The 20,734-nt window shown below is 49.6% G+C and overlaps 6 protein-coding genes across 6 annotated transcripts; 2 read left to right on the forward strand and 4 right to left on the reverse strand.

Annotated features, from left to right (window-relative positions):
* The first annotated feature begins 1,781 nt into the window (after positions 1 to 1,781).
* EDB91DRAFT_1113765 (trehalose 6-phosphate phosphatase) lies at positions 1,782 to 6,660 on the forward strand. Its single transcript, XM_041317860.1, has 15 exons — positions 1,782 to 2,332; positions 2,383 to 2,625; positions 3,091 to 3,179; positions 3,289 to 3,446; positions 3,516 to 3,577; positions 3,631 to 3,970; positions 4,098 to 4,209; positions 4,409 to 4,474; positions 4,587 to 4,699; positions 4,795 to 5,008; positions 5,074 to 5,319; positions 5,370 to 5,737; positions 5,799 to 5,916; positions 5,969 to 6,040; positions 6,092 to 6,660. Exons 1-15 carry the CDS (start codon positions 1,891 to 1,893, stop codon positions 6,377 to 6,379), a joined length of 2,931 nt encoding a protein of 976 aa, XP_041180710.1. The 5' UTR covers positions 1,782 to 1,890; the 3' UTR covers positions 6,380 to 6,660.
* Positions 6,661 to 8,560: 1,900 nt separating this feature from the next.
* EDB91DRAFT_1113776 (RNA-binding domain-containing protein) lies at positions 8,561 to 11,320 on the reverse strand. Its single transcript, XM_041317861.1, has 12 exons — positions 11,047 to 11,320; positions 10,936 to 10,994; positions 10,743 to 10,881; positions 10,568 to 10,672; positions 10,283 to 10,343; positions 10,139 to 10,232; positions 9,930 to 10,091; positions 9,726 to 9,879; positions 9,629 to 9,678; positions 9,211 to 9,573; positions 9,008 to 9,158; positions 8,561 to 8,955 (listed from the first exon to the last, which is right to left on the reverse strand). The coding sequence occupies exons 1-12, from the start codon at positions 11,225 to 11,227 to the stop codon at positions 8,834 to 8,836; spliced, it is 1,641 nt and encodes a 546-aa protein (XP_041180711.1). The 5' UTR covers positions 11,228 to 11,320; the 3' UTR covers positions 8,561 to 8,833.
* Positions 11,321 to 11,366: 46 nt separating this feature from the next.
* EDB91DRAFT_1113779 (uncharacterized protein) lies at positions 11,367 to 13,547 on the reverse strand. Its single transcript, XM_041317862.1, has 6 exons — positions 13,034 to 13,547; positions 12,833 to 12,980; positions 12,329 to 12,774; positions 11,875 to 12,275; positions 11,605 to 11,819; positions 11,367 to 11,552 (listed from the first exon to the last, which is right to left on the reverse strand). Exons 1-5 carry the CDS (start codon positions 13,239 to 13,241, stop codon positions 11,625 to 11,627), a joined length of 1,398 nt encoding a protein of 465 aa, XP_041180712.1. The 5' UTR covers positions 13,242 to 13,547; the 3' UTR covers positions 11,367 to 11,552; positions 11,605 to 11,624.
* A 428-nt stretch (positions 13,548 to 13,975) lies between these two features.
* Positions 13,976 to 16,908, reverse strand: EDB91DRAFT_1113785 (membrane transport protein-domain-containing protein). Its single transcript, XM_041317863.1, has 8 exons — positions 16,703 to 16,908; positions 16,567 to 16,647; positions 16,429 to 16,504; positions 16,239 to 16,350; positions 15,958 to 16,132; positions 14,594 to 15,726; positions 14,470 to 14,533; positions 13,976 to 14,409 (listed from the first exon to the last, which is right to left on the reverse strand). The coding sequence occupies exons 1-8, from the start codon at positions 16,745 to 16,747 to the stop codon at positions 14,278 to 14,280; spliced, it is 1,818 nt and encodes a 605-aa protein (XP_041180713.1). The 5' UTR covers positions 16,748 to 16,908; the 3' UTR covers positions 13,976 to 14,277.
* Positions 16,909 to 18,229, forward strand: EDB91DRAFT_1113787 (protein-L-isoaspartate O-methyltransferase). Its single transcript, XM_041317864.1, has 5 exons — positions 16,909 to 17,133; positions 17,189 to 17,256; positions 17,306 to 17,345; positions 17,396 to 17,833; positions 17,881 to 18,229. Exons 1-5 carry the CDS (start codon positions 17,044 to 17,046, stop codon positions 17,923 to 17,925), a joined length of 681 nt encoding a protein of 226 aa, XP_041180714.1. The 5' UTR covers positions 16,909 to 17,043; the 3' UTR covers positions 17,926 to 18,229.
* Positions 18,230 to 18,842: 613 nt separating this feature from the next.
* On the reverse strand, positions 18,843 to 19,259 carry EDB91DRAFT_1245102 (uncharacterized protein; the record flags this gene model as incomplete). The annotated part of the gene is made up of 3 exons (XM_041322497.1): positions 18,843 to 18,944; positions 18,998 to 19,037; positions 19,090 to 19,259. 3 exons carry the CDS (start codon positions 19,257 to 19,259, stop codon positions 18,843 to 18,845), a joined length of 312 nt encoding a protein of 103 aa, XP_041180715.1.
* Between the last annotated feature and the right edge of the window lie 1,475 nt (positions 19,260 to 20,734).

Genomic DNA, 20,734 nt, shown 5'->3' on the forward strand with positions numbered 1-20,734 from the left:
TGATAGCGTACCTGGCGGATCTGCGAAGCTAGAATGAAGATGTTAGAAGCAGGAGAGGATCACAGAGAACGGAGTGGTGCGGATGAAGTATATTCCGTGGTAGATGAAGTTGTTTCGGATCGAATCAAACACTGGCCACGAGATATACTGCATTGGATGCAAGGGAGAAATATAGATCAGAAAGTAGATAATAGCAGACGATAGCATGGGAGGTATATAACTTGTATTGTATTGCATTATCGTGAACGGCGAGCTGGGGTAAGCGTTCGAAGTGAATTTGATGGGGACGGGGGATAGCTCGTGGTGGAACGCGCAATGTTCAATATACTTCTCATCGTACGCATCACGAGCTATTCTATGTTTGATGCAAGGGAGACATATAGAGGCCGAGAAGAGAGTAGTAGACGATTGCATGGCAGGTAGGTATATAGCCATTGTATCGTCGCCAGCGTTGAAGACTGAACTGGAGTAAGCGAGTGTAGTCAAAGATCTGACGAAAGACTGACTTTGAGAAGAAACCGTCCGCAGAGGAAAGAGGACGAAACGCTAACAGCGGTCAGGCAGAAAAAATGGCCAGGATAGCGGCGAGGTAATGGTAAAGATAGAGGTAAGTAGAAGGCTCGGCGACTTATATAGTGAACGTCGAGCAAACAAACAACGCCACAACAGTCCAGCATAGCCTGAAATCACGTGTGGTAGAATTTTGTTCCATCGGAACCACCGCTCTTCGACTGCGGTGTTGATATTGGTGGTGTCCGACCATTCTTTGATAGACTTTGGCGATCCGTAGGGATATATTTATTAATTGCCTAAGTTGCACCAGTGGGAGGTTTCAGCGGGTGGCTAGTGAACATGAGGCTCGAGATAAGTAGTGGATAAGAACTTCGGAGCTTGGGCTATCTAGAAGCGTTTTGGTAAATCAATGGTGGGCACTGATGATGATGATCCCGTCCTGCTGGACTTGTACATAGGGAATATTGCAGCATACACGCGAGACCAACCCTGTGGGTCTGCTGCGCTGAGAAGACGTCCTACATACGTACTTGTAGAAAGAATGTGACAGAGGAGCCAGTATATTAGGTGGGATGGTCATGAAGTTCTGTGGAGGGATCAGTGTGAGGTTTCCACGGGTAGATATTGGGAAGCTATAAAGAAGAGGTGGATGGTTGATAAGAAGCTTTGGTCGAAAGGTGAATCATTGGCAAGCACCATGCTATGCTGGACTCGGAGAGTTTGCAAAGTCGTTTGGAACGATGTGCCAGCTTCACGAGACCAGTACAATGGGTCTGTTGCTCTGAGAAGAAGGCCGACGTGCTTATACAAAGAGATGGTCCTGAGAGTACTTGATGAGCAACTAGATGGTAGCGAAGAGGTACGATGGAGGAAAAGAAGATGCGTGCCATTGCGTGGTGGCGTTGCATGCTAATCATGTGGCGTCATGGAAATAGTACGGAGAATCGTCGGAGATGTATAAGAGGTCTGAGTAGGAGCAGCTCCGAGTCGTACACCGTATCAATGCCAGAGTTGCTCGCTGTACTTGGGTCAGTCAGCCATGTGCATGGCGCCTAGACACGGATGACGCTGCATCTGACACTGTATCTAGAGCACGATGGGTGAACACTCTTCCTAGCGTGACATCACTGTGATAAGAATAGGGCGGTTAGGCTAGATACTGGCCCTGGGTGTAGCGTACGTGGCGATCTGCGAAGATCGAGGACAAGGTAGTGATAATTTCCAAGTTAAAGAGACGCTGGCAAGGATCAGCGGAATAGGAACCGACAGAGGCTAGATCGACCTAATTCAGCATACACCACTTAAAAACTAGAAGACCGTCTGATAATCAAAGCCTTATAAACCGATTGGTTTCTTCCATTGAATCTCAAATCACCCATGGATACTTTTGCAGAACCATACACCCGCGCAGGGGATAATATGTCTTTGTCTGCAGTACGAGACCACGTCCGTGCACTCGAGGCTAGACACAAAGCCAACGGAGTTCAATTGTCCGGTCGAATCATTCACGTGTGCCATTATCTTCCAGTAACATGCACCCTTACCTCTTCTTCTACCCGGGATGGCGTACTCAGTCCACCACCGACACCTCCTCATATCTTAACCGACGTTCCTCCTAGTCCAGTCGACGACCTCCCTCCGACTCTCGATGCTCCACCTGCTCCACCTTCACAGCCTGAACGTTGGAAACTTGCTCCACGTTATGGCCATAGCGCAATGACAAGCGGAATTCGCAGTCTCAGCGTCACACATGAACAACTTATTCTAGGCTGGACAGGCGACATTCTCTCCCCTGCTACTCCTTCTGATGGTGCTGATGGTCATCCTCTCCACTTTTCGACTCCACGCTCCACTAATCAATATACACAGGTGACGTCAACCCTTCTACAGGCGAACGCGTCCCTTCAGTTCGTGACCGTATCCCCGCTTCCCGTATCTCTCAAGAGGACAAAGACGCCCTCAACGTCGAGCTTGCTAATTACACCGACAAGAACGGTTTTATCCCTTCTTCTGCCGATAAACGTGACGAAATCGGTAAACCCATCACCTATCTCCCGCTCTGGATGGAGGACAACGTCGCACATGGTCATTACGATGGTTATTGCAAACAGAGTGAGTTCATCGGTTCCCACTTACCATATCAGGCACTCCTCTTCTTGATCTACACCTATCTCCCACTTCAGGTCCTTCCTACTCACTTTTCTTGTTTATTTCCTTCTTTGGTGTATATCTGCTTTACGGTTATCTCCCGCCCTCATTTCCGAACAGTCACGTCACAATCTCATCGCGTCCCTCTTCCTCATCTTTCCCCTCTCTTTTCTCTTTTCAACTTCATCGGACTATCGGGTCTCCATGCCGTGTCTTCATCGATCCCTCTTATTTGATTTCGACTTCAACTTTTCATCGACCTTTCCGTATTCGACCAATCTAATCATCTACTATCCCTGATTTCCTCCTTTGACTTGTAACCTTCTTTTCTTCTTTCTATTGCTTCCGTCCCGCGGTCCTTTTACCTCCTTCCTTCCGTTCTTCCCTTGCATTTCAAACTAAACTTGCGCAATACTAACGCGTAAACAGCTCTCTGGCCTCTCTTCCACTACCTCCTCTGGCAGGACGTCGCCACCGAGCATGCCAGTGCTGATGCTAATTATGAGTATTATGAGCAGGTGCGTTTAGCTTGTCTCAAGTATTTCGTATCTAATCTCGTGCATCTAACCCAATCTACGCGCACCCATCTCGCGCATCCAATCCACTTCCCCCACCAAACCCACAAAGGCCAACCAAGCATTCACAACCCGCCTCGCATCAGTCCTCCAACCCGGCGACCTCGTCTGGGTACACGACTACCACCTCCTCCTCGTCCCTCGCATGCTCAGGAACGCCATGCATGCTGGTGCTATTAGCGGTGTAGGAGGAGAGAGTGGCGGTGATGTGTGAGTGTTTTCTTTTATGGATATCGGATGGGGAGGAGTTGCTGATGTTATTATTATTGCTACGAATAGGATCATCGGTCTTTTCGTGCATACGCCTTTCCCGAGTTCGGAGGTGTTTAGGTGTTTACCTCGTGCGTCCTTTCCTCCCTCCCCCCCAACGAAAAAATACTAACCACACCCAAAGGCCGCAAAGAAATCCTAGACGGAATGCTAGGCGCCAACCTAATTTGCTTCCAAACCTACAGCTATACCCGCCACTTCACATCTACCTGCGTACGCGTATGCGGGTACGAAACCACCAGCCGTGCTTCTATGGCTCCTCCATCCGCTAGTGCATCCCGCGGTGTGAGCGTCGCTGCTGGTGGTGGTTCGCGTGTCCGCGGTGTGAGTCTCACGCGTTCGAAGAGTGCAAAGGGAGGAAAGGAGGGTGTAGAGAAATACGTAGGTATTGATGTTCAGGGACATGTGGCTGCTGTTACGCATTGTCCGGTTGGGGTGGATGCTGAGAGGGTTGCGAGGGATACGTGAGTGTTTCCCCTCGTCTCTTCACAATTTCCTGCATCTCCTCGTTTCTCACAACTTCCCTCGTCTCCTCCAATTCCCTTCATCTTCGCATGAAAACGCTAACACACCACCCGTGCACAAACGCAGCCTCCGCACAGGTGTCCAACCTAAACTCGAAGCTCTCCGTGTGCTTTATGCAGACAAGAAGATTATTGTGGGAAGGGATAAATTGGACGTCGTCAAAGGGGTTTTGCAAAAGGTGCTTTTCTCTCTATCTCTTGCTGTTTGTGAAGTTGACTCATTATTTTCTGCGCCGTTCGTTCACTAATTCCTGTACTGTCTATTCACCATTCCCTGCGCCGTTATTCTCTACGTCGTCGACGAATCATCTCCTGCGACGTCACCTACGTCACGGACCGACGTCATCTACGCTGTTCGAACTGACGCTATAACCCCAGCTCCGCGCGTTTGAAAAGCTTTTGCATGATTACCCAGAGTGGCAGCGTAAAGTCGTGCTTATCCAGGTTTGTCCTTCCATTCCCGATTGCAATGGGTAAACTAGTTGCGATGGATGACCCAAATTGCGATCGTAAACCCAATTCGCGAGCAAACAAACTGACAAACCCCAATTCACAGGTGACCTCCCCCGCTCTAACAGACTCCCCGAAGCTCGAACGCCAAGTATCAGAACTCGTCGCGCATATCAATGGGGAGTATGGAAGTCTTGATTTCATACCTGTACATCACTAGTGCGTTCTTTTATCTCGTCTTCGTATTTAAACTTGCACTGATGCTACCTAATGACTGCATTGACACGCCCAACCCTGCTCTGACGTGCCCATAGCCACCAAACCCTCAGAAAAGACGAATTCTACGCTCTTCTAAGCGCTGCAGACCTTGGAGTGATCACGCCCCTCAGAGACGGAATGAACACGACCTCAATGGAGTTCGTGATCGCACAAGAGCGCACCAAGCGCTCGCCGCTCGTTCTGAGCGAGTTCATGGGAATCAGCCAGCATATGGCTGACGCGCTGCAAGTGAACCCTTGGGATCTCGGGGTGCGTTGTCTGCTGCTTGATGACTTGTTTGTTTGGGTGATTAATGTGATGTGTTGTGAGCGTAGGATGTAGCGGCTGCTATGAATAAAGGGCTGGTTATGTCCGAGGAGGAGAAAGTTGCGAGGCATGCGGCGTTGCATAAAGTCGTGACGACTCATACGTCGCACACGTGGGCTGCGGTACTGGCCAAGATGCTGCTCTCGCAGATCAACGGACAGAACACTGCGCGCCAGACTCCATATCTCCCGCGAGACACACTCAAGGATCTGTACGACAAAGCCGGGAAGCGTTTGTTCTTGTTCGACTACGACGTGAGTGTCGTGTGAGGGATGCGATGCTGTCGTTAACATTTAATGATTAGGGCACACTCACCCCAATCGTCAAGATGCCCTCCATGGCCCTCCCCTCTCCCGACGCCCTAACCGCCCTCTCAAAGCTCACATCCGACCCCGCCAACCTCGTCTACATTGTCTCAGGCCGCGACCAAGCCTTCCTCGAAGAACACCTCGGGCACTTCAAACGCCTTGGAATGAGCGCCGAACACGGAGGATTCATCCGTTCGCCTGATAGTGCCACTTGGATGAATTTCACCGCTAGTTTGGATATGGGATGGATGGAGGAGGTGGCGGAGATTTTTAGGTATTATACGGAGAGGACTACTGGGAGTCATATTGAGATGAAGAAGAGCTCGATTACGTGGCATTATCGGTCGACTGATCCGGAGTGGGGGTGAGTGTTTTTCGTTTGGGTTTGGGTTTTGGGGGGTTGGGCTGATAATGTGAGGTTGCAGACAGTTCCAGTGCAGGCAATGCCAGGATCTATTGGAGAATAACGTGGTGCCCAAGAGGCCTATCGAGGTGCTCGTAGGTAAAAAGAATTTGGAAGTAAGGCCTATTGCCGTGAACAAGGTTGGTGGACATTGTTGATAAGTATGCGTGCTGGACTGATTGTCTGCTCAAGGGTGAGATCGTCAAGCGTATATTATACCAGAACCCTGGAGTCGAGTTCATCTTCTGCGCTGGTGACGACAAGGTTCGTCCTCCATTCCTCCCTCCCTCCCTCTATCTTACTCACCCCCAAAAGACCGACGAAGACATGTTCCGCGCCCTCCTCCTCTTCCCACCCTCCTCAACAGACAAAGTCACAATGGAACCCCCGCTCTCAGTAGTACTCGTGGACAACACCAAAGAGCACACCGACGTCGAGCTCGCTGTGTCCCCCGAAGCGGTGTTCACGACTGCTGTTGGACATAGCAGCAAGCGGACGTTGGCGAGTTGGCATGTGACGACGCCTGAGGAGGTGGTGGGGCATATGTTGCATTTGATTGGGGAGACGCCTCAGGGGAGTGAAGAGTTGAGGGGGTATTTGTGAGTTGTTGTTTTGCGTGCGTGCGTGCGTTCGTCTGCGTGAGGAGTCGTCTGCGTGCGTGGATAGATTTCATAGAGTTTTACGAGATGATGAATAGGTGGTGAGAACATTGATGTGCTTGTACATGCTTAGATTTTTAGACAATGATTACTGTTTTGCTCTCGTCGATAGAGGGAGCTTATAGAACGCTTCTTGATTAGCAATGGTGTACTGTACTACGGTTCCGTACGACCTGAAAGAAGATGCTGACTTGAACACCATACAGGGGTTTCTTGACTTGATGATGTTTCGTTCAGCGTGCCGTCTCTTTCAAGTCATGAACCAGGATGAAAGGGAAATGAAGCCCGAGTTCCTGTCTCTCGCTGAAGATCTCCCATTAATGCTTATATTCTGATATTCCTTCCTTACCAAGATATTCTTCGGTGTACATCCATGAGCAGCATTGCTGTCCTATGTGGGCTTGTACTGACGATCGTCTTGCAGGTATGTAAAGACCTTCACCAGACATACTTGTCGTATTCTGAGCTTCAGTACATCGTCGAACTCAGTGGTCAACAACTGCTCCCTGTCGATTTCGACACCCACAATACTCCTATTTCAGAGCGCCTACAACTGCTGAGGGACAAAATCCACGTATGGTTCAAATTTGACGCTCAACCCGTCGAATCAGAAGTCCTACACTGTGAAAACATTTGCATCTGTCTCCGGTAGGGATCTCTGCCTCTACGACGCCCGAGATCTAGGCTTCGTCAAGATCTTTCCAATCCTACCAAAAACCCTCGCACAAAGCAATCGAGCACGAGTTGTTCCCAGAAAAGCTGTTTTCAGATCCCGATGCAATCTATATTGATGTGCTCATGGACCCTGAGCAAAACCTGCTCGTTGCCGTGTATGACGTTATTGACAATTGGTTGGGTGTCTATATCAACCTGTTAGCTTTGGATCTATCTCAAAGCTACTGGACTGACGCTGTTTATGTCATCTGGGCTGTCCGAACACAAGGACATGGAATTTGAGTTCGAAGCTCGAGGGCCTAGGAAGGAATATCGCTCTCTGGCACTACCTGCTACTCAAGGATCCAGACAGGATCCTGTGGTGGTTGCAGATTTGGGACTGGCAAGACTCCACAACGTCCAATGCGAGTGCGCCTCGTCAGAAGTAGTTGAAAAACCTGACACTCGACATTCGATTTAGAGCGTCATCAATGACACCGCATTCATCAAAGGGCTTGAAGAAGCAATCGATTTTTTGTTTCCGCGAAAATAATAGACCGTTAATGATTATCAGTGATAATTTGGGGGTCTATTTAATTGAGGATACGTCCCAGGCGCCACAATTGCTGGCATGCTTCTTGCGTCCTGCGCCTGTGACGAATATACGGTGCTTCCCTTCGAAGGACAAATGATATTGCACATTGCTCACGGCAAATCCAACAAACAATGTGGACCTCAAACCCTATACAGTACCATCCCTGCTCATATCCCTCCTTTCGTCCAATGGTTCAAAAATCTGACCATCTGCGCGTAACGGCGGATCGGATAACAAGGAGGATTGGATGTAAACCTTCTCAGCCTGAGATAATGATGCTATCCGAGTCCTTATTCGATAACTCGCAAAAGTTTTCAGAGATGACTAGAGCCATGTAAGTATTACATTCGACCTTTGCGTGTCTGAGACAGTCTTTACCATGAATTTAAATGGACGTCCTTTCGGAAGCTTGGTATTTGCACGAGAAGCCTGTTCCTTCGTCAGGGGGTGTCCTGAGTGGGTGTTGATACCTGTTTGGCAACACCTTCTGATGTTCGAGTCGAAGGACACCCAGCTGGTACGTTCCACATGTGGTTCCTCACTTTCCACGCGGGTGACGTAAGGCAGGCGGACTCGGGGGTTACGCATTCAATCACTGTAACGGTCTTCCACACGGGTCCCAGGCAATGCGATTCAGAACTGAGAAAACCAAAGGCAAGAAGGTCCAAAAAGTCAAAGGCAAGCAGGCACATATTTAATTGCCACGACCGTATATTCAATCCAAAATAGAGCATCAGAGAACCGGTGATCCGCAGATATCGTCATATATAGTCTATCGTTTCGTCACATTGGAATATAAAGCAATATATGATCAGTGTAAAACCACCGCAATCTATATAATCGCCAGCAAGAACTCAGCGGTTCACTGACTGGAACGGCCATACCATTTCGAACCGTACATTGCGACGCATCATGCGCAAGGGGCAGTAAAGGTTGTGAGGTCGCCCACGTCTTGTTAAACAAGGGGACAATTCATTGCAAGCCTACGCACATTCAATTTTATGATTAGTTAAAAAAGACGAAATCAATCCCGAAAGACACAAAGTTCGACAACGATTCAGAATATTTTTTATCGACTAGAACGATACAAAGTCAGAGCATTAAGTGTCGACAGAACAAACAGAAAGATGACAGGGGGATACAAGCAGATCACTCCGCCTGCATGGGTATCACCTGACCGCCCTTGGCTGCGGTAGGTGTAAATGTATGCCATCGGTCGTTGAACCGGACGTCAAGAGGGCGTCCACCATACATGTACTGCTGGAATTTTGCTGCAAAGATGCGTAAATATGCAATCAAACCAAGCGAGACATCATGGCTCACCAATAGCCGTCTCCGCCTCTGGAACCTGAGCAAACTGGACGACACCGCAACCCTTGGACCGAGCGCCATCGAAAAGAATTTCAGCCAGTTCGACTTGGCCAGTAGTCTCAAACAACTCGACAAGATCTTCGTTCGCGGTCGACCAAGGGAGCTGACACGCAGGTAAATTATTGATCCCACGGAACAATGTCCAAATCACTCACATTGCGAACCATGATCTGCTGGCTAGGCTCAGCATCGTATCCGCCGCCGCCGCCGCCACCACCCTGCACGCCATAGCCGCCGCCGCTGCTTCCATAGCCACTACCACCATAGCCGTCCATTCTCAAGCCCCCGTGAGCAGCAGGCTGATCAGGACCGGAGTAGTCTGCATACAAGTCCTGATTCGAGAAATCGCGAGCCGGACCAGAGGGCGCGAACCCGCCGCGGTAGCCACCACCGCCACGGAAGCTACCTCTGAAGCCACCGCGCAAACCACGACCGCCATAGCCGCCTCCGCCGCCACCACCACCGCGGAAAGGGCTGCCACGGAATGAGCCTGGGCCAGAAAGACCAGCATAGCGGTCCTGTTAAATGTGATATCAGCATTGCGTCAGAGACAGAGTCACGCCCGGGACTTACCTCCCTAACCTCAAGCGTCCGGCCATACCAGTCAAAGCCATGGTACATGCCTGCGTAGCAGGTTAGTCGATATTTACGATGGTGCGTGTCCACGTACCAATGGCTTGCTTAGCATCCGATGCAGTCTCAAAAACAACAGTTCCTGAGCCCTTGGGACGCCCATCCGCACCAATGTTAATATCAGCGCGAATGATATTACCAGCTGAGCGGAACAAATCCTTGAGGTCCTGCCAACCAGCCTGATACGGCAACTGTACAAATGACTCAGCACACGCAATGAACGACAAAAGAGCGAACCTACATTTCCAACATACAACTGATTGCCGGGGTTGTTGTGAGTTCCAAAATAGTTGTGATGGGGTGGACGTGGAGGTGGCTGCGCATGTAGGCCTTGCCCCGCCATTGCCATTCCAATTTTGCCTGGCACAGGCGTAGCGCCGAAGCGCGATTCATTTTCCCGGTCCTGTTTTGCAGCGTGGGTATAGCACCAAACAGACAAGGGAGTCATACCTCGCGAATAAATACAGGGCGACCGAGCATAGCTACTTCGGACAGCTCGCGGATGGCACGTTGCGCATCCTCAGGCGAAGCAAACTCGACGATGCTGGCACAAAAGATCAGCATCGATCATGAAGATATTGCATTCTCACTTACCCGCAGCCTTTGGATACTCCCGTCGGCGTGACGAGTACTTCGGCGAATAGAACCTCACCAGCTATCAATCCCCAAAAGAAAACTCCCATCAATATCCTCTCAATCCAACCATCCATCAATCGAAAAGCCAAGGAAAAAATCGGCCAGGGCACCACACCACTCTCCCTCATCAGCTCACACTCGCCAGCACCAGCTGCCTTCTGAGCCTCAGCAGAACGGGTTTACAAAGTGGCCACACCCCGCCTCTATCCCCAATCAAAGAAAAATCTAAATTCCCCAACCCACCTCCCCTCATGAATTCCATTAGGTCACGGTACTTGACGTCGTAACTGAGGTTGCCGACGTAGACTCGGTTTTCTCTCTTGCTGATCTTGGCAAATTCGACGGCTTCTTCGTGGGTCGCATTCATGGGGCCACCGAGAGAGCGAGGGGAACGGATCAGCGGGTTTGCGGTCTCCACGGTCACGGCTGCGGGAGCGCGAGGGCGTCCGAGTGCGACTGCGAGAGCGCGAACGGCGTGTATGCCTGCGGTCACGAGGTGAAGTAGAACGACGTCTCGGCGACCGGGAACGTGTTCTACTGCGTGAACGCTTTCGGCGCTGCAAGAAACCCTATTCAGGATTGTAAACACAAACAGTGACAAGTGGGCTCACGTCTCCATTACGTCTGTCATCTGGTTCCCAGTGGTCAGTCCGGCTCCTACCGCCGCGACCTAATAATGATGGATTGAATTTTTGTCTAGCAGACTCAATAACGCAACGCACCTGTATCCCTCCTGTCACGATCGCGGTCTCTGTCCCGGTCCCTCCTTTCACGATCCCTTTCCCGGTCACGGTCGCGCTCCCTGTCTCTTTCACGGTCCTTTGTGTCGCGGTCGAACTCGCGGTCTCTGTCCCGGTCGCGCTTGTCATCAATCTCGTCCTTATTTTTCATGTCCACGTCCATTTCTGCGGCGTCAGACAAAACAAATATGCAAGTAGAAAAGGAGGAAAGGGATTAAAGAAGAAGGAAAAAGACGGAACGACGAGTGAAAAAGGAGACGAAGAGGAGGTACTAATTTTGTGTTGTTGGTCAGCTGACTCACAGCGGCACATGAATCGGAGTTTGAATAAATCCTTGGAGCCACAACCTGGCTTGGGTATCAGGTAAACTATAATGTATAATCTATCTAGAATTCATCCTTTTTTCCGTTCAAAGAGTGTCCTGCAATGCTGGGGGGTAAGAGCAGCGGCCATTAGCGAGTTCTATGTTTTTTCAGAATACCCAGGCGCTGGAAACTTGGATCAGTCGACGACACAAACATTAAGTGGATGAATGCTGACTATAACGTAAAACACGTCTTTCACTCTGGCCTCAAACTTGCCTCGGCGGACACATGATCATCTGCCCTCGCGACGACTATAAATGCGGTCATAACGGCAGAGAATGCAAGCATCAAGGAGCTTGCGCTTAACACAGCGTTCCTAGCACTTGATACGCCTGTCATCAGAGAGACAACAACAAACACGTTCAAGGGAACACGAAACAGGGAGCTCAGCTACATTATTTGAGTCAGCGATATATCTTCATACTTAAGAAGAGAAATCACTTACTGTTGCCCGATGCTCGTTTGAAATCAAAGTACCTCTCAGCATTCCCTGTACAGGATAATACATCCCCACACACGCCTCGAATGCACAGAATGCCCAGAACCTGACGCGCTCGCTCTCGCTTTTTACACTTGTCGCCAGCGCGAGGGCAGCAAATGCACAAACCAAGCTACTGAGCTTTGCGTGGACCGTCAGACCGCCGGATTGAGTAGTGACAACGCTGTAAAGGAGGGACCCGAGCATCATGGATATCATGAATGAGGAGAAGATGTAGCCTAGCGGCAGTGCAACAGTGGGGAATGTTGGCGAGGCTTCCTGAAGGGACGGTACCCAGAGGAAGACAAAGAGGTACATAGAGCCCTCGAAACAAGTCTGGGTAAGGCCAATCGCGAGTAGCATAGGATCTAAAATCACATTCACGACCTGCGCATCATAAATATAAGTAAGGCAGACTCACCATCTCTGACAATGCGCCATGCCTGCCCTAGTCTTCTCAACTGGAACAGATCCTTGCCCGCTGTTGTTCCGCTGCCGCCAAAGTTCTCCCCCCAGGTTGCACGGATGACTAGGTACGCCAATACCAAGAAGGCTCCACTGGCGATGAAAGGGGATGTGAACGAATTGGTCAAGGTGACAAGCTGATTGCTTGCGACACCTGCGCCAGTTGCAACAAATCCATTCACGAGCGTGGCGCGCCCGAATATTGTGGAAAGGTCGGTTGAGGGGAGGGCTAGCGCTCCAGCTGAACTTACCAGCCAGGACTCGAATGCAGAGTAGAGAATTGATGTTGAGATCCCCCCGCACACACGTCCAAAGAGAAGGATAGGCAAGTAGGGAATGGTTATGCAACAGCATGTGAATGTGTACGTTAGGCAGAAGGCAAGGCAGAGCTTTTTGCGCCCGCTACGGTATCACACAGTCAAACGTCTTCAGAGCGATGAAGAAGGCATATGTAACGCACTGTTGATCCGCCCACACGCCAACCAGTGGTGCCGTGAGCCCCGCAGACATGAACCCTGTGACAAAAAGGACTGCGACCATCCTTTCTGAGAGACCATACTGTTCGCGGTACAATGAGTACACATATGGCCCCTGGAGCCAATCAGCACCTGCACAAGTTCATGATCACGCTTGATTCACAGGAGCAGGGGATGATACGCACCCATTACAATTGCATAGACAAGGAGATACTGCCTTGTCAGTGTGGCCAGCGAGTTGTGTGATGCCGTTGCCTCTCCGTTTTCCAGGCGATCGGCGTTGTGCAAGTCTTTCTCCTTCTCTTTCCGTCGTGAGACATGGCGCTCAAGGAAGAGGAATATGAGACACAATGAGACGAGGAGAACAAGCTGGAGTTCATAGAATCCAAGCATGGCTGCGAAGTCCGGGCCCTCGAATGACGAAAGTTGGAGGTTGCGGGTCCACTAGAGCCTCGAACGGACCTGCAGTGATAGACAAGGACAAGATGTTCCGATGTTTCTGTTGAAGAAACTGAAAAGAGTGTGAGATACTTCGTAGTACTTACTCTCCCATGAAAGTCAGAATAACAAGAGAATGATGTGGCAGCCTGGCAAGTGATCTATGCAGGCATCGGCTGAACAATACTGTACGGCATCCTTGAATGCAACTTTTTTTGATCTTGCAGAGCCTGGCACAGCTGAAGTTCGGCTAAATTTTGAACAGGTAGTAGTACCACGTTGTTCATCCGCTCAACGTCCCGGGTCATAGCCTCCCAGCACTCTACCGGTAGATCACATCTTGCTAAGAAGTTTTCCTAAGGTACAACGGTCTTCCTTCGACTTCAAGAGTCTAGCCTGTCACTATCTTAGAAGGAACGACTATCTCCCTTCGGCTGGCGTAGGGAGTCTGTCAGATCAAGTTGCAACCCATCTCTGAATAGTTTAGAATTACTCCAGCCCAGTAAGACTGGCACTCAAATGAAACCGGCAAGCTGTTCCCCTTTCTAGCTTAATGGATGTCCCTGTGCGGAGTCTACCACTGGGTAATGTTCCTGGAGCTAGTCCAGAACACACTGAACAGAGCGTAGACTTGGCGTAGATGACATATTGTTGTACCTTGGTTGCGTGCTGAACGCATATGGAGGGGATTCGTTGAATCTGGACTCGCATTCACTAATGCAGAAATCTTGATGCAAATTATTCTAGCGGATGTGACACTAGAACACTACTAATCGATTTGAAATCCTATCAGTCCGTTCCACAGAGCTCGACACAGATAAAGGCACATAAAACGCGCCCTGTCAACACCACAAAAAATATGCCAAAGAGATCCAAGTGTCCCAGCAAACAAGATATATTTGACCCCAAACCTTTGATTCATCATTCAATATTCAGCTCACAAGGAATCGTGATCAGCGTACCAAAAATCACCAGTCATCAACCATCCAAATCACAGCTTCGCAATCAACAAACCTAGAACGACCACTACGATTGTGCTTGGCGGCGTGACGACGCAATACGACCAGAACACCGTCCGCGATATTAACCTCTCGAATGAGTCATTCGAGGCTGCTTGTGTTATCTTCCCGAGACAAAAGAACGTTAATGTGGTCACGAGGCTAATCTGGGGCAACAAACACACCTGCGCGAGCGTCAGTGCAGGTGGACTCGCTATCAACAGCACATTTGACACCACGAACACAGGACTATCGAAAAGCCACGCGTTAACAGTTAGCTCTAAAGGATCATGAAATAATGGCACTCACTCCGCGAAGATATCATGCACGTCGAACCTCGCAAGAATCGCCATCACAGGAAGCATCACAGCCGGGACGACCACCATCCTCGCAAGAATCGCGACGAACACCGTCTTGCTTTCCCCGTGTGTCTGAGACTGGGACTGCGGTGTACGTTTAAGTGCCAGCATCTCCTGAAGGGTACTGAGTAGTGAGGTGCGAGACTTGTTGTGTCTGATCCCTCGCCTCGCTTCGTCTGTCTCACAGTCTGTCAGTTCTTCGTCTTGCAGGTCATCCTCAGGAGGTGCAGAGTAGAAATATGCCCCAAGCACAACGAGCGTCAATGGTATACTGCAGTTCCCTGCAGCACCAAGCGCGCCTTTGATAGGTGTCATGCGTTCGAGTGCAGATTGGAGCGGTGGGGTACATGCGACGAGGAGACTAAGCAGGGAGGCCCATAGGGGCATCGTCATGAACGCATTGACACCGCGCCATGCCTTTTTAGTAGACTTCCAGGCGTGGCGGAGAACAGCGTGTGATTTTTTACGATGCCGGCGGTGACGGAAAGCCTCATTTGCATCATCTCCCTCATCTTCCATCTCGTCCTCCGAGTCTGCAGGCGTGACACTGTCCGAAGCCAGAGGCACCTCTTCCCGCGTAGGTGAGTTAGGGAAGGAGTGATATATAGCTGTATCCCGAGGTAGATGCGGTGAGCGTGAATGCGAAAGTGAAGACGAGTGTTCGATTGCGCGAGATGGCGAGAGGTGAAGGTGAGATGACGAGTGGGGACGCAAATGTCCGTAGATGTGGCTCGCGGGCTCTGGAATGAAGGCAGGAATCTCAGACGCTGCATCCTGGTCGTTGTCATCTGTGTCCTCGCGAGGCGAAGTCACGAATACGGATTGAGTGTGGGCTTGGGTTTGCCAGTGATGAGAGGGGCTCGTGGGATGCGCCCGAGTTTGCCAATGGATTGACGGACTCGCAGACTGGAACTTGGATGAACCATGGTGCTCGCTAAGCGTCTCTTCATCTGATATAGATGCATCATCAGTGTATTGTGCTCCTTCAGCATTCACCGCCACAAGTGAGGGCGAACGAAGAGAGGTTGGCGTAGGCGGCATGTCTGCAGAGGAGAGCAAACGTACGCCGTAGCTCCAGCGAAGCTGACAACAACATAAGTGAGTACTTTTACGGACAACGGGACACGGAGTGAGTGCAAACAAACTAAAGTTCAAGGAAGTGGCGAAGTGGAAGAACCAAGTGAAAAAAAAAAGAAGAAACAAACAAAAAAAACACTTGGTTTCAAAACTGAAAGCGTTTCGAAGACGCAAAAAAAAAATTCCAAAGATGACCAAATCCAAAAGCAAAAGGCACAAGATTTTGACGCAACGCACCATCATCCCGAGAGTGCTATACAATACCAGGTACGTGAGTGCACGACCTAGCATCGCATTCTGGTTGTCGTCAGCGGTCCATTTGAGGCCATGCACGCTAAGCACGAGGCTTTGCATGAGAGCGATGGGTAGCGAGTTCGAATTCATGAACATCGAAGCAGCCATAGCAAAGTTGCTGGGAAGAAAGTGGGTTTAGATCGTTGAATCCCAAGACATAATTACGAAGGTGTACACAAAAAAAGATTGAAAGATAGGTTAAGAAGGAGCACGAAGAAACGCACCGTTGAGATTTTTTTAATCTAAACATCTTCGACAGGAGTCCCGCGACAAGCGCAGAGAAAGCTGTGACAACTACAAAGAAGATCGGAATAATCCATAATTCCTTGAGTTTTGCTGTGGGACGCACGAGGCTAATTAGCATCCTGTTGCACCGAGTCCGTCCCAATAAAGTGGGCAAAATATGGGGCACACCTGGGCTTAAGAAGAAGGCGACTTTGGAAAACAGCAGTGCAGGCGTGAACAAGGAGATGTTGATGTGGTTTATTACCTGCATTTCCGATAAACAAGTTAACGTCATTCTAGAAACCAATGTAAGGGACAAAAACTGACACGCTGAGTGGGCTTGTCGATGATACGGCGCCATGCGAGGATATAGCCTGCAAGACATAGCAGGAATACCTCTAGAATCGACTAAGCCACACAATCAGTCATGATACCACGAAGTTCAGTCGTTCCAAATATGTACCTGGAATACAGTAGACAAAAGCGGCCAGATGGGGGTGCTGGACATGGATGAGTGAACCAGTGGGTCAAATACAAGGTATTTGGAAAAAAAAAACAGAACCGATGAAGTCTAAATAGTAATTCGTGAGGCGAGAGAAGGCAACCCAAACGCGCAGCTATTGCGTGTTCAGACAAATGCTTGGCTGCTGCTTGGCTCCGTCATGATGGCGCCCACGTGCGTCTACTGAACCGCCTTCCTTTCTTGGCAACCTGAAATGCGGTGATATAGGCTTCCTTGTTCGCAATCGTCATATCGTCATTGTGGTGGATACATCGCAGTGCTCATTAACACTGTAAAGCATAATGGCTTGGCGTTGTTCTGGTCGCACAAATGCAGACCTCATCGCAAACATGCATGCAGCACGAATTATCACAGCAGATAGAGTGAAGGAGGTCAGTTTAAACTACAAACCAGATCCTGTGCCGAACCTGATAACATTGGTTGCAGGCCATGACGAAAGTTGACCGTGCCAACTATGTCATGCGCAAATCGGATGCATATGAGGACTCGCCTCAGTGCGCAACCGCCTCTCTTCCCTGAGCTTCACTAAGTGGAGTTGCACAGACCCATCGGGCACGGCGCAACTATATCTGCACCACACATGGCAAGTCCTCGGAATTTCGAATATATTCTTGCTGACATCCATTCCTACAGCATGCCCATGCGATTGAGCACCTTCTCGATTTTCTTGGCCCAGGCAAGCGCGTTCTCGATGTGGGAAGTGGGTCCGGCTACCTCTGTGCCGTACTCCACCACCTTGTCCCGGGCGGCATAGTTGTAGGCGTCGATCACATCCCCAAACTGGTTGATTGGTCAGTGGAAAATCTCCGAAAAGACGGAATGAGCTCCGCTCTTGACAAGGGCGAGATCGTCATGGTCACTGGCGATGGCCGTAAAGGGTATAGCGACCTTGCCCTATACGACGCAATTCATGTCGGTGCCGCTGCGCCGACGATCCCACAGCAGCTGATAGATCAGCTCAAGAGCCCTGGGCGGATGTTCATACCAGTTGGAACATTTGCTCAACAGATCATGCAAGTCGACAAGGACGAGAACGGTGAGGTCACAAAGAAAGATCTTATGGGAGTTATGGTGGGCATTTTTTTAGCTGATTTAATCTGTCACTGACTCGTGGGCAGTATGTCCCCCTTACAGATGCAGAGAGGCAGGAGAGAGGTTACTGAGGAGTTTCAGGATTGAGCGTTCCAGATCGGAAGGAGACTCGCTCTCGAACGAATGTAGTGCTTCTGTTATTTTCCATGTACATACGCTTTCAACTAAACGTCAAGCTGTAATGTTATCAGTCCCGTCGATTACAATAATCATGTACTTTTGTTCACCTTGTCAGGAAAGGGTATACCCAGTCTCATTCACCAATAATAGTATGACATCGGACTTCACAAGTCAAGAAGAACGCGACGGACTACGAGCGGGGACTTGGAGTCGCTGTATGATATATATGACTAGTCGTGCTGGACATCGGTTATCTGACGATGGGGCCTGCCGTCATTCTCTGGTATTTATGCTACTCCTACTTCCCCAGATACTATTCCTGGATCATGCTTCGTCTATATGGATCCGCCTACTTAAATGCCGAGTTTCCGAGGTGCACGTATAAAGGCAAGGTCATCCCATCTTAACATTGATGTACTAATAGTGCGAGCAAGCTGGGTGTGCACACCGACTGTGAACACATGTAGCTGTATCTCTGACGGCACACGAAAATAAGGGAGAGCACTGCATTCAGCATGAGCTTGGACCACGAAACAGAAAAACCAGTCGAGATTTCGGGGTGATTCAAGTACACAAGCCAAATCGACGACTATACTTGTGGGCTAGCTAGGCCAGTAATTCGTTGGACTGTTAAGAATTCAGTTCTCATGTAGAAGGTTCAATACCGGATTTGATTGTGTCTGACCCACGTCTCACACTTAAGCATAGTAAGCATAGTATTAAACCGTAGAAGCGCCCCATGTATATCATCGAGACATGTACAGGATATCGAGATATCGTGTCTCTAAACACCCACATCTCGAATTTGATCACGAGCCCGACTACTGCGCCTGGATGCTTTTAAACCTCCGCGAGGGATCACCGCAGCTTAGCATGCCTGCAGACACTTGTCACTGCTCGATACCTCTCCGTACGTGACTTTCAGGGGGCAGATATTGGGTTCGCTGTGGGCGACGAGAACGCCTTGTTCCTACAATGAACACGTTTGAATGGCGGTCATAGTGACAGCATTGTAGTACTTACATTGTAATCACAATCTTGGGGCTCATCATCGTAGTCATACCTGAATCGAATATCAGATATCAAACAGAGCGTAAGGATAATAGACTACATACTCGCAGCGATGTATATCTGTCTTTGCATCGTAGCACCTGAATATCAAGCCCCATTGAGCCTGGCCCATGGAGTTATATAACTCATGTGGGCAGCGAGGGCATTCAGAGGATGTAGCAGAAGCATATGCGACGAATGACAACAGAAGTTGGAAGGTAAATGTGAGGCGCATGGTGTGCGTGCTGCGTAGGTTTCCTGACTCGCAACAAATTCTAGAGCGGGACGAAGTTTAGAGCGATCGAGAATTCTGCCAACTCCTTTTATGCTTGGGGAGCGAAGATCCGGGAGCCGCATTTCGGTTCTTTGAACATTATTTTGGAAACACGGTTAGACTGACTGGATGACATACGGTATGGTGGTGCCGCAGTTCGGTTCTGAATCTCTGTCCGAAGGTTCGAACCCAAACTTTCTCGAGGTGCGGGCGGGTATGCATCTTTATGAATCCGTTCGAACAGGTTCGAACACCTGCGAACCGGTAAGAAAATTGTTAGTGTTGCCAGTGGGTCTAGGTAATCAGAAATATGCCTTGCTTTTAGTCACTCGCATGATCTGAGTCGGGTACAATCCTTGCTCAGAACCGAGGCGAAATGTACATGACGTCACACACCTCGTACTATACTTGCGTTCTTCTTGCACGCTAGCCTTAAAGCTAGCTGAAAGGAGCTTGAATATGACGAGATACTTGCGAGTAACGTGAAAGGCTCGGTAGGTCTTAGTTCATGAGGCTATATTTGAAGTCTAAACTGGAAACTATGTCAAATGGTCCGGGGATCGGGAGTCACTGAGACTTGCCACTCAAATCGAACCAATGAACGTCGACAGGAGTTCCGAGAACATCCGTGTGAGTCCTTGTGGTCAAAACGACTTGTCCACCGCGTGTATGAGGAACTTCTTACCGTCGGGAACCCAAATGATCCCTCTGGCCAAGGCAAGACCTATGCGTGGCAAAACTGATGGGGGTTATCGATGCGGACAATTGGAGTGATGACTATAATACTCGGTGACAACCAAGGTTTGGATGTTCCTCAGTGAGATGCATGTGTCCAGGCTATTATGATGTAGTCTTACCCCTCTGCAACAAGACCAGAGGTGCTCGTCAGAGATGTGTAACCCGACTGCTGCACCTGAATATCGATGCTGCCAAACCTTTGTAACTCTTCAGGCCGCTCGTAAATCCTAGCAAGAATGGATGAAACCCGATTGGAGTAAATCGAGTCATTAACTCATGGACGGACGCAGCACGGACGAAATATGGTGACTTCCGCAGCTCGTGAAGGAAGCTTACTGTGGCAACGCCTATCAAAATACAGCAAGATAATAGAGGTACACGGTCATGCGGAGGTGAGAGCCATTGCTACTAGCAGATGAACGGGTTGAGGGGCGAATATACTGCGGAATAGGTCCCAGGGATCAGACAGTTAGCATGCGCGGGGAGGCAGCGGAAACTTGCTCCTCGACCCTTTTCAGCCTAAGGGTCCTGAGTCAAAGCATGTATGGCGAATTTCGAAAAACTCAACCGTAACCTTCGAGAGCGGTCTGATTACTGCGACGGTCACGTGAATCATCTCAAACCCAAGTCTTGCATTGAAATTTGAAACGATCGTCTATCATCTCATCTATCATATTGGGTGCGAGTCACTTCAGCAC

This window comes from Suillus paluster (assembly GCF_016628075.1).
Source record: "Suillus paluster strain FC165 chromosome Unknown EDB91scaffold_9, whole genome shotgun sequence".
In the NCBI taxonomy this organism is placed as follows: domain Eukaryota; kingdom Fungi; phylum Basidiomycota; class Agaricomycetes; order Boletales; family Suillaceae; genus Suillus; species Suillus paluster.

What these genes read in the sequence shown, in the direction of transcription:
- EDB91DRAFT_1113776 (XM_041317861.1), bottom strand. Translation starts at nt 11,227, where the DNA reads ATGGACGTGGACATGAAAAATAAGGACGAGATTGATGACAAGCGCGAC. An exon ending in TCGTGACAGGAGGGATACAG is followed by an intron (nt 10,995 to 11,046) that starts GTGCGTTGCGTT and finishes CATCATTATTAG; the next exon opens with GTCGCGGCGGTAGGAGCCGG. An exon ending in ATCAGTTGTATGTTGGAAAT is followed by an intron (nt 9,880 to 9,929) that starts GTAGGTTCGCTC and finishes TCATTTGTACAG; the next exon opens with TTGCCGTATCAGGCTGGTTG.
- EDB91DRAFT_1113785 (XM_041317863.1), bottom strand. Translation starts at nt 16,747, where the DNA reads ATGTCCAGCACCCCCATCTGGCCGCTTTTGTCTACTGTATTCCAG. An exon ending in ATAGCACTCTCGGGATGATG is followed by an intron (nt 15,727 to 15,957) that starts GTGCGTTGCGTC and finishes TGTTGTTGTCAG; the next exon opens with CTTCGCTGGAGCTACGGCGT. An exon ending in GTGCATGATATCTTCGCGGA is followed by an intron (nt 14,534 to 14,593) that starts GTGAGTGCCATT and finishes GCTTTTCGATAG; the next exon opens with TCCTGTGTTCGTGGTGTCAA.
- EDB91DRAFT_1113787 (XM_041317864.1), top strand. Translation starts at nt 17,044, where the DNA reads ATGGCTTGGCGTTGTTCTGGTCGCACAAATGCAGACCTCATCGCAAAC. An exon ending in CAGCAGATAGAGTGAAGGAG is followed by an intron (nt 17,134 to 17,188) that starts GTCAGTTTAAAC and finishes CATTGGTTGCAG; the next exon opens with GCCATGACGAAAGTTGACCG. An exon ending in GCATATGAGGACTCGCCTCA is followed by an intron (nt 17,257 to 17,305) that starts GTGCGCAACCGC and finishes GGAGTTGCACAG; the next exon opens with ACCCATCGGGCACGGCGCAA.
- EDB91DRAFT_1113779 (XM_041317862.1), bottom strand. Translation starts at nt 13,241, where the DNA reads ATGCTTGGATTCTATGAACTCCAGCTTGTTCTCCTCGTCTCATTGTGT. An exon ending in GGCGTGTGGGCGGATCAACA is followed by an intron (nt 12,775 to 12,832) that starts GTGCGTTACATA and finishes GTGATACCGTAG; the next exon opens with CGGGCGCAAAAAGCTCTGCC. An exon ending in CAAACGAGCATCGGGCAACA is followed by an intron (nt 11,820 to 11,874) that starts GTAAGTGATTTC and finishes CAAATAATGTAG; the next exon opens with CTGAGCTCCCTGTTTCGTGT.
- EDB91DRAFT_1113765 (XM_041317860.1), top strand. Translation starts at nt 1,891, where the DNA reads ATGGATACTTTTGCAGAACCATACACCCGCGCAGGGGATAATATGTCT. An exon ending in TCCTTCTGATGGTGCTGATG is followed by an intron (nt 2,333 to 2,382) that starts GTCATCCTCTCC and finishes CAATATACACAG; the next exon opens with GTGACGTCAACCCTTCTACA. An exon ending in GGAGAGAGTGGCGGTGATGT is followed by an intron (nt 3,447 to 3,515) that starts GTGAGTGTTTTC and finishes TGCTACGAATAG; the next exon opens with GATCATCGGTCTTTTCGTGC.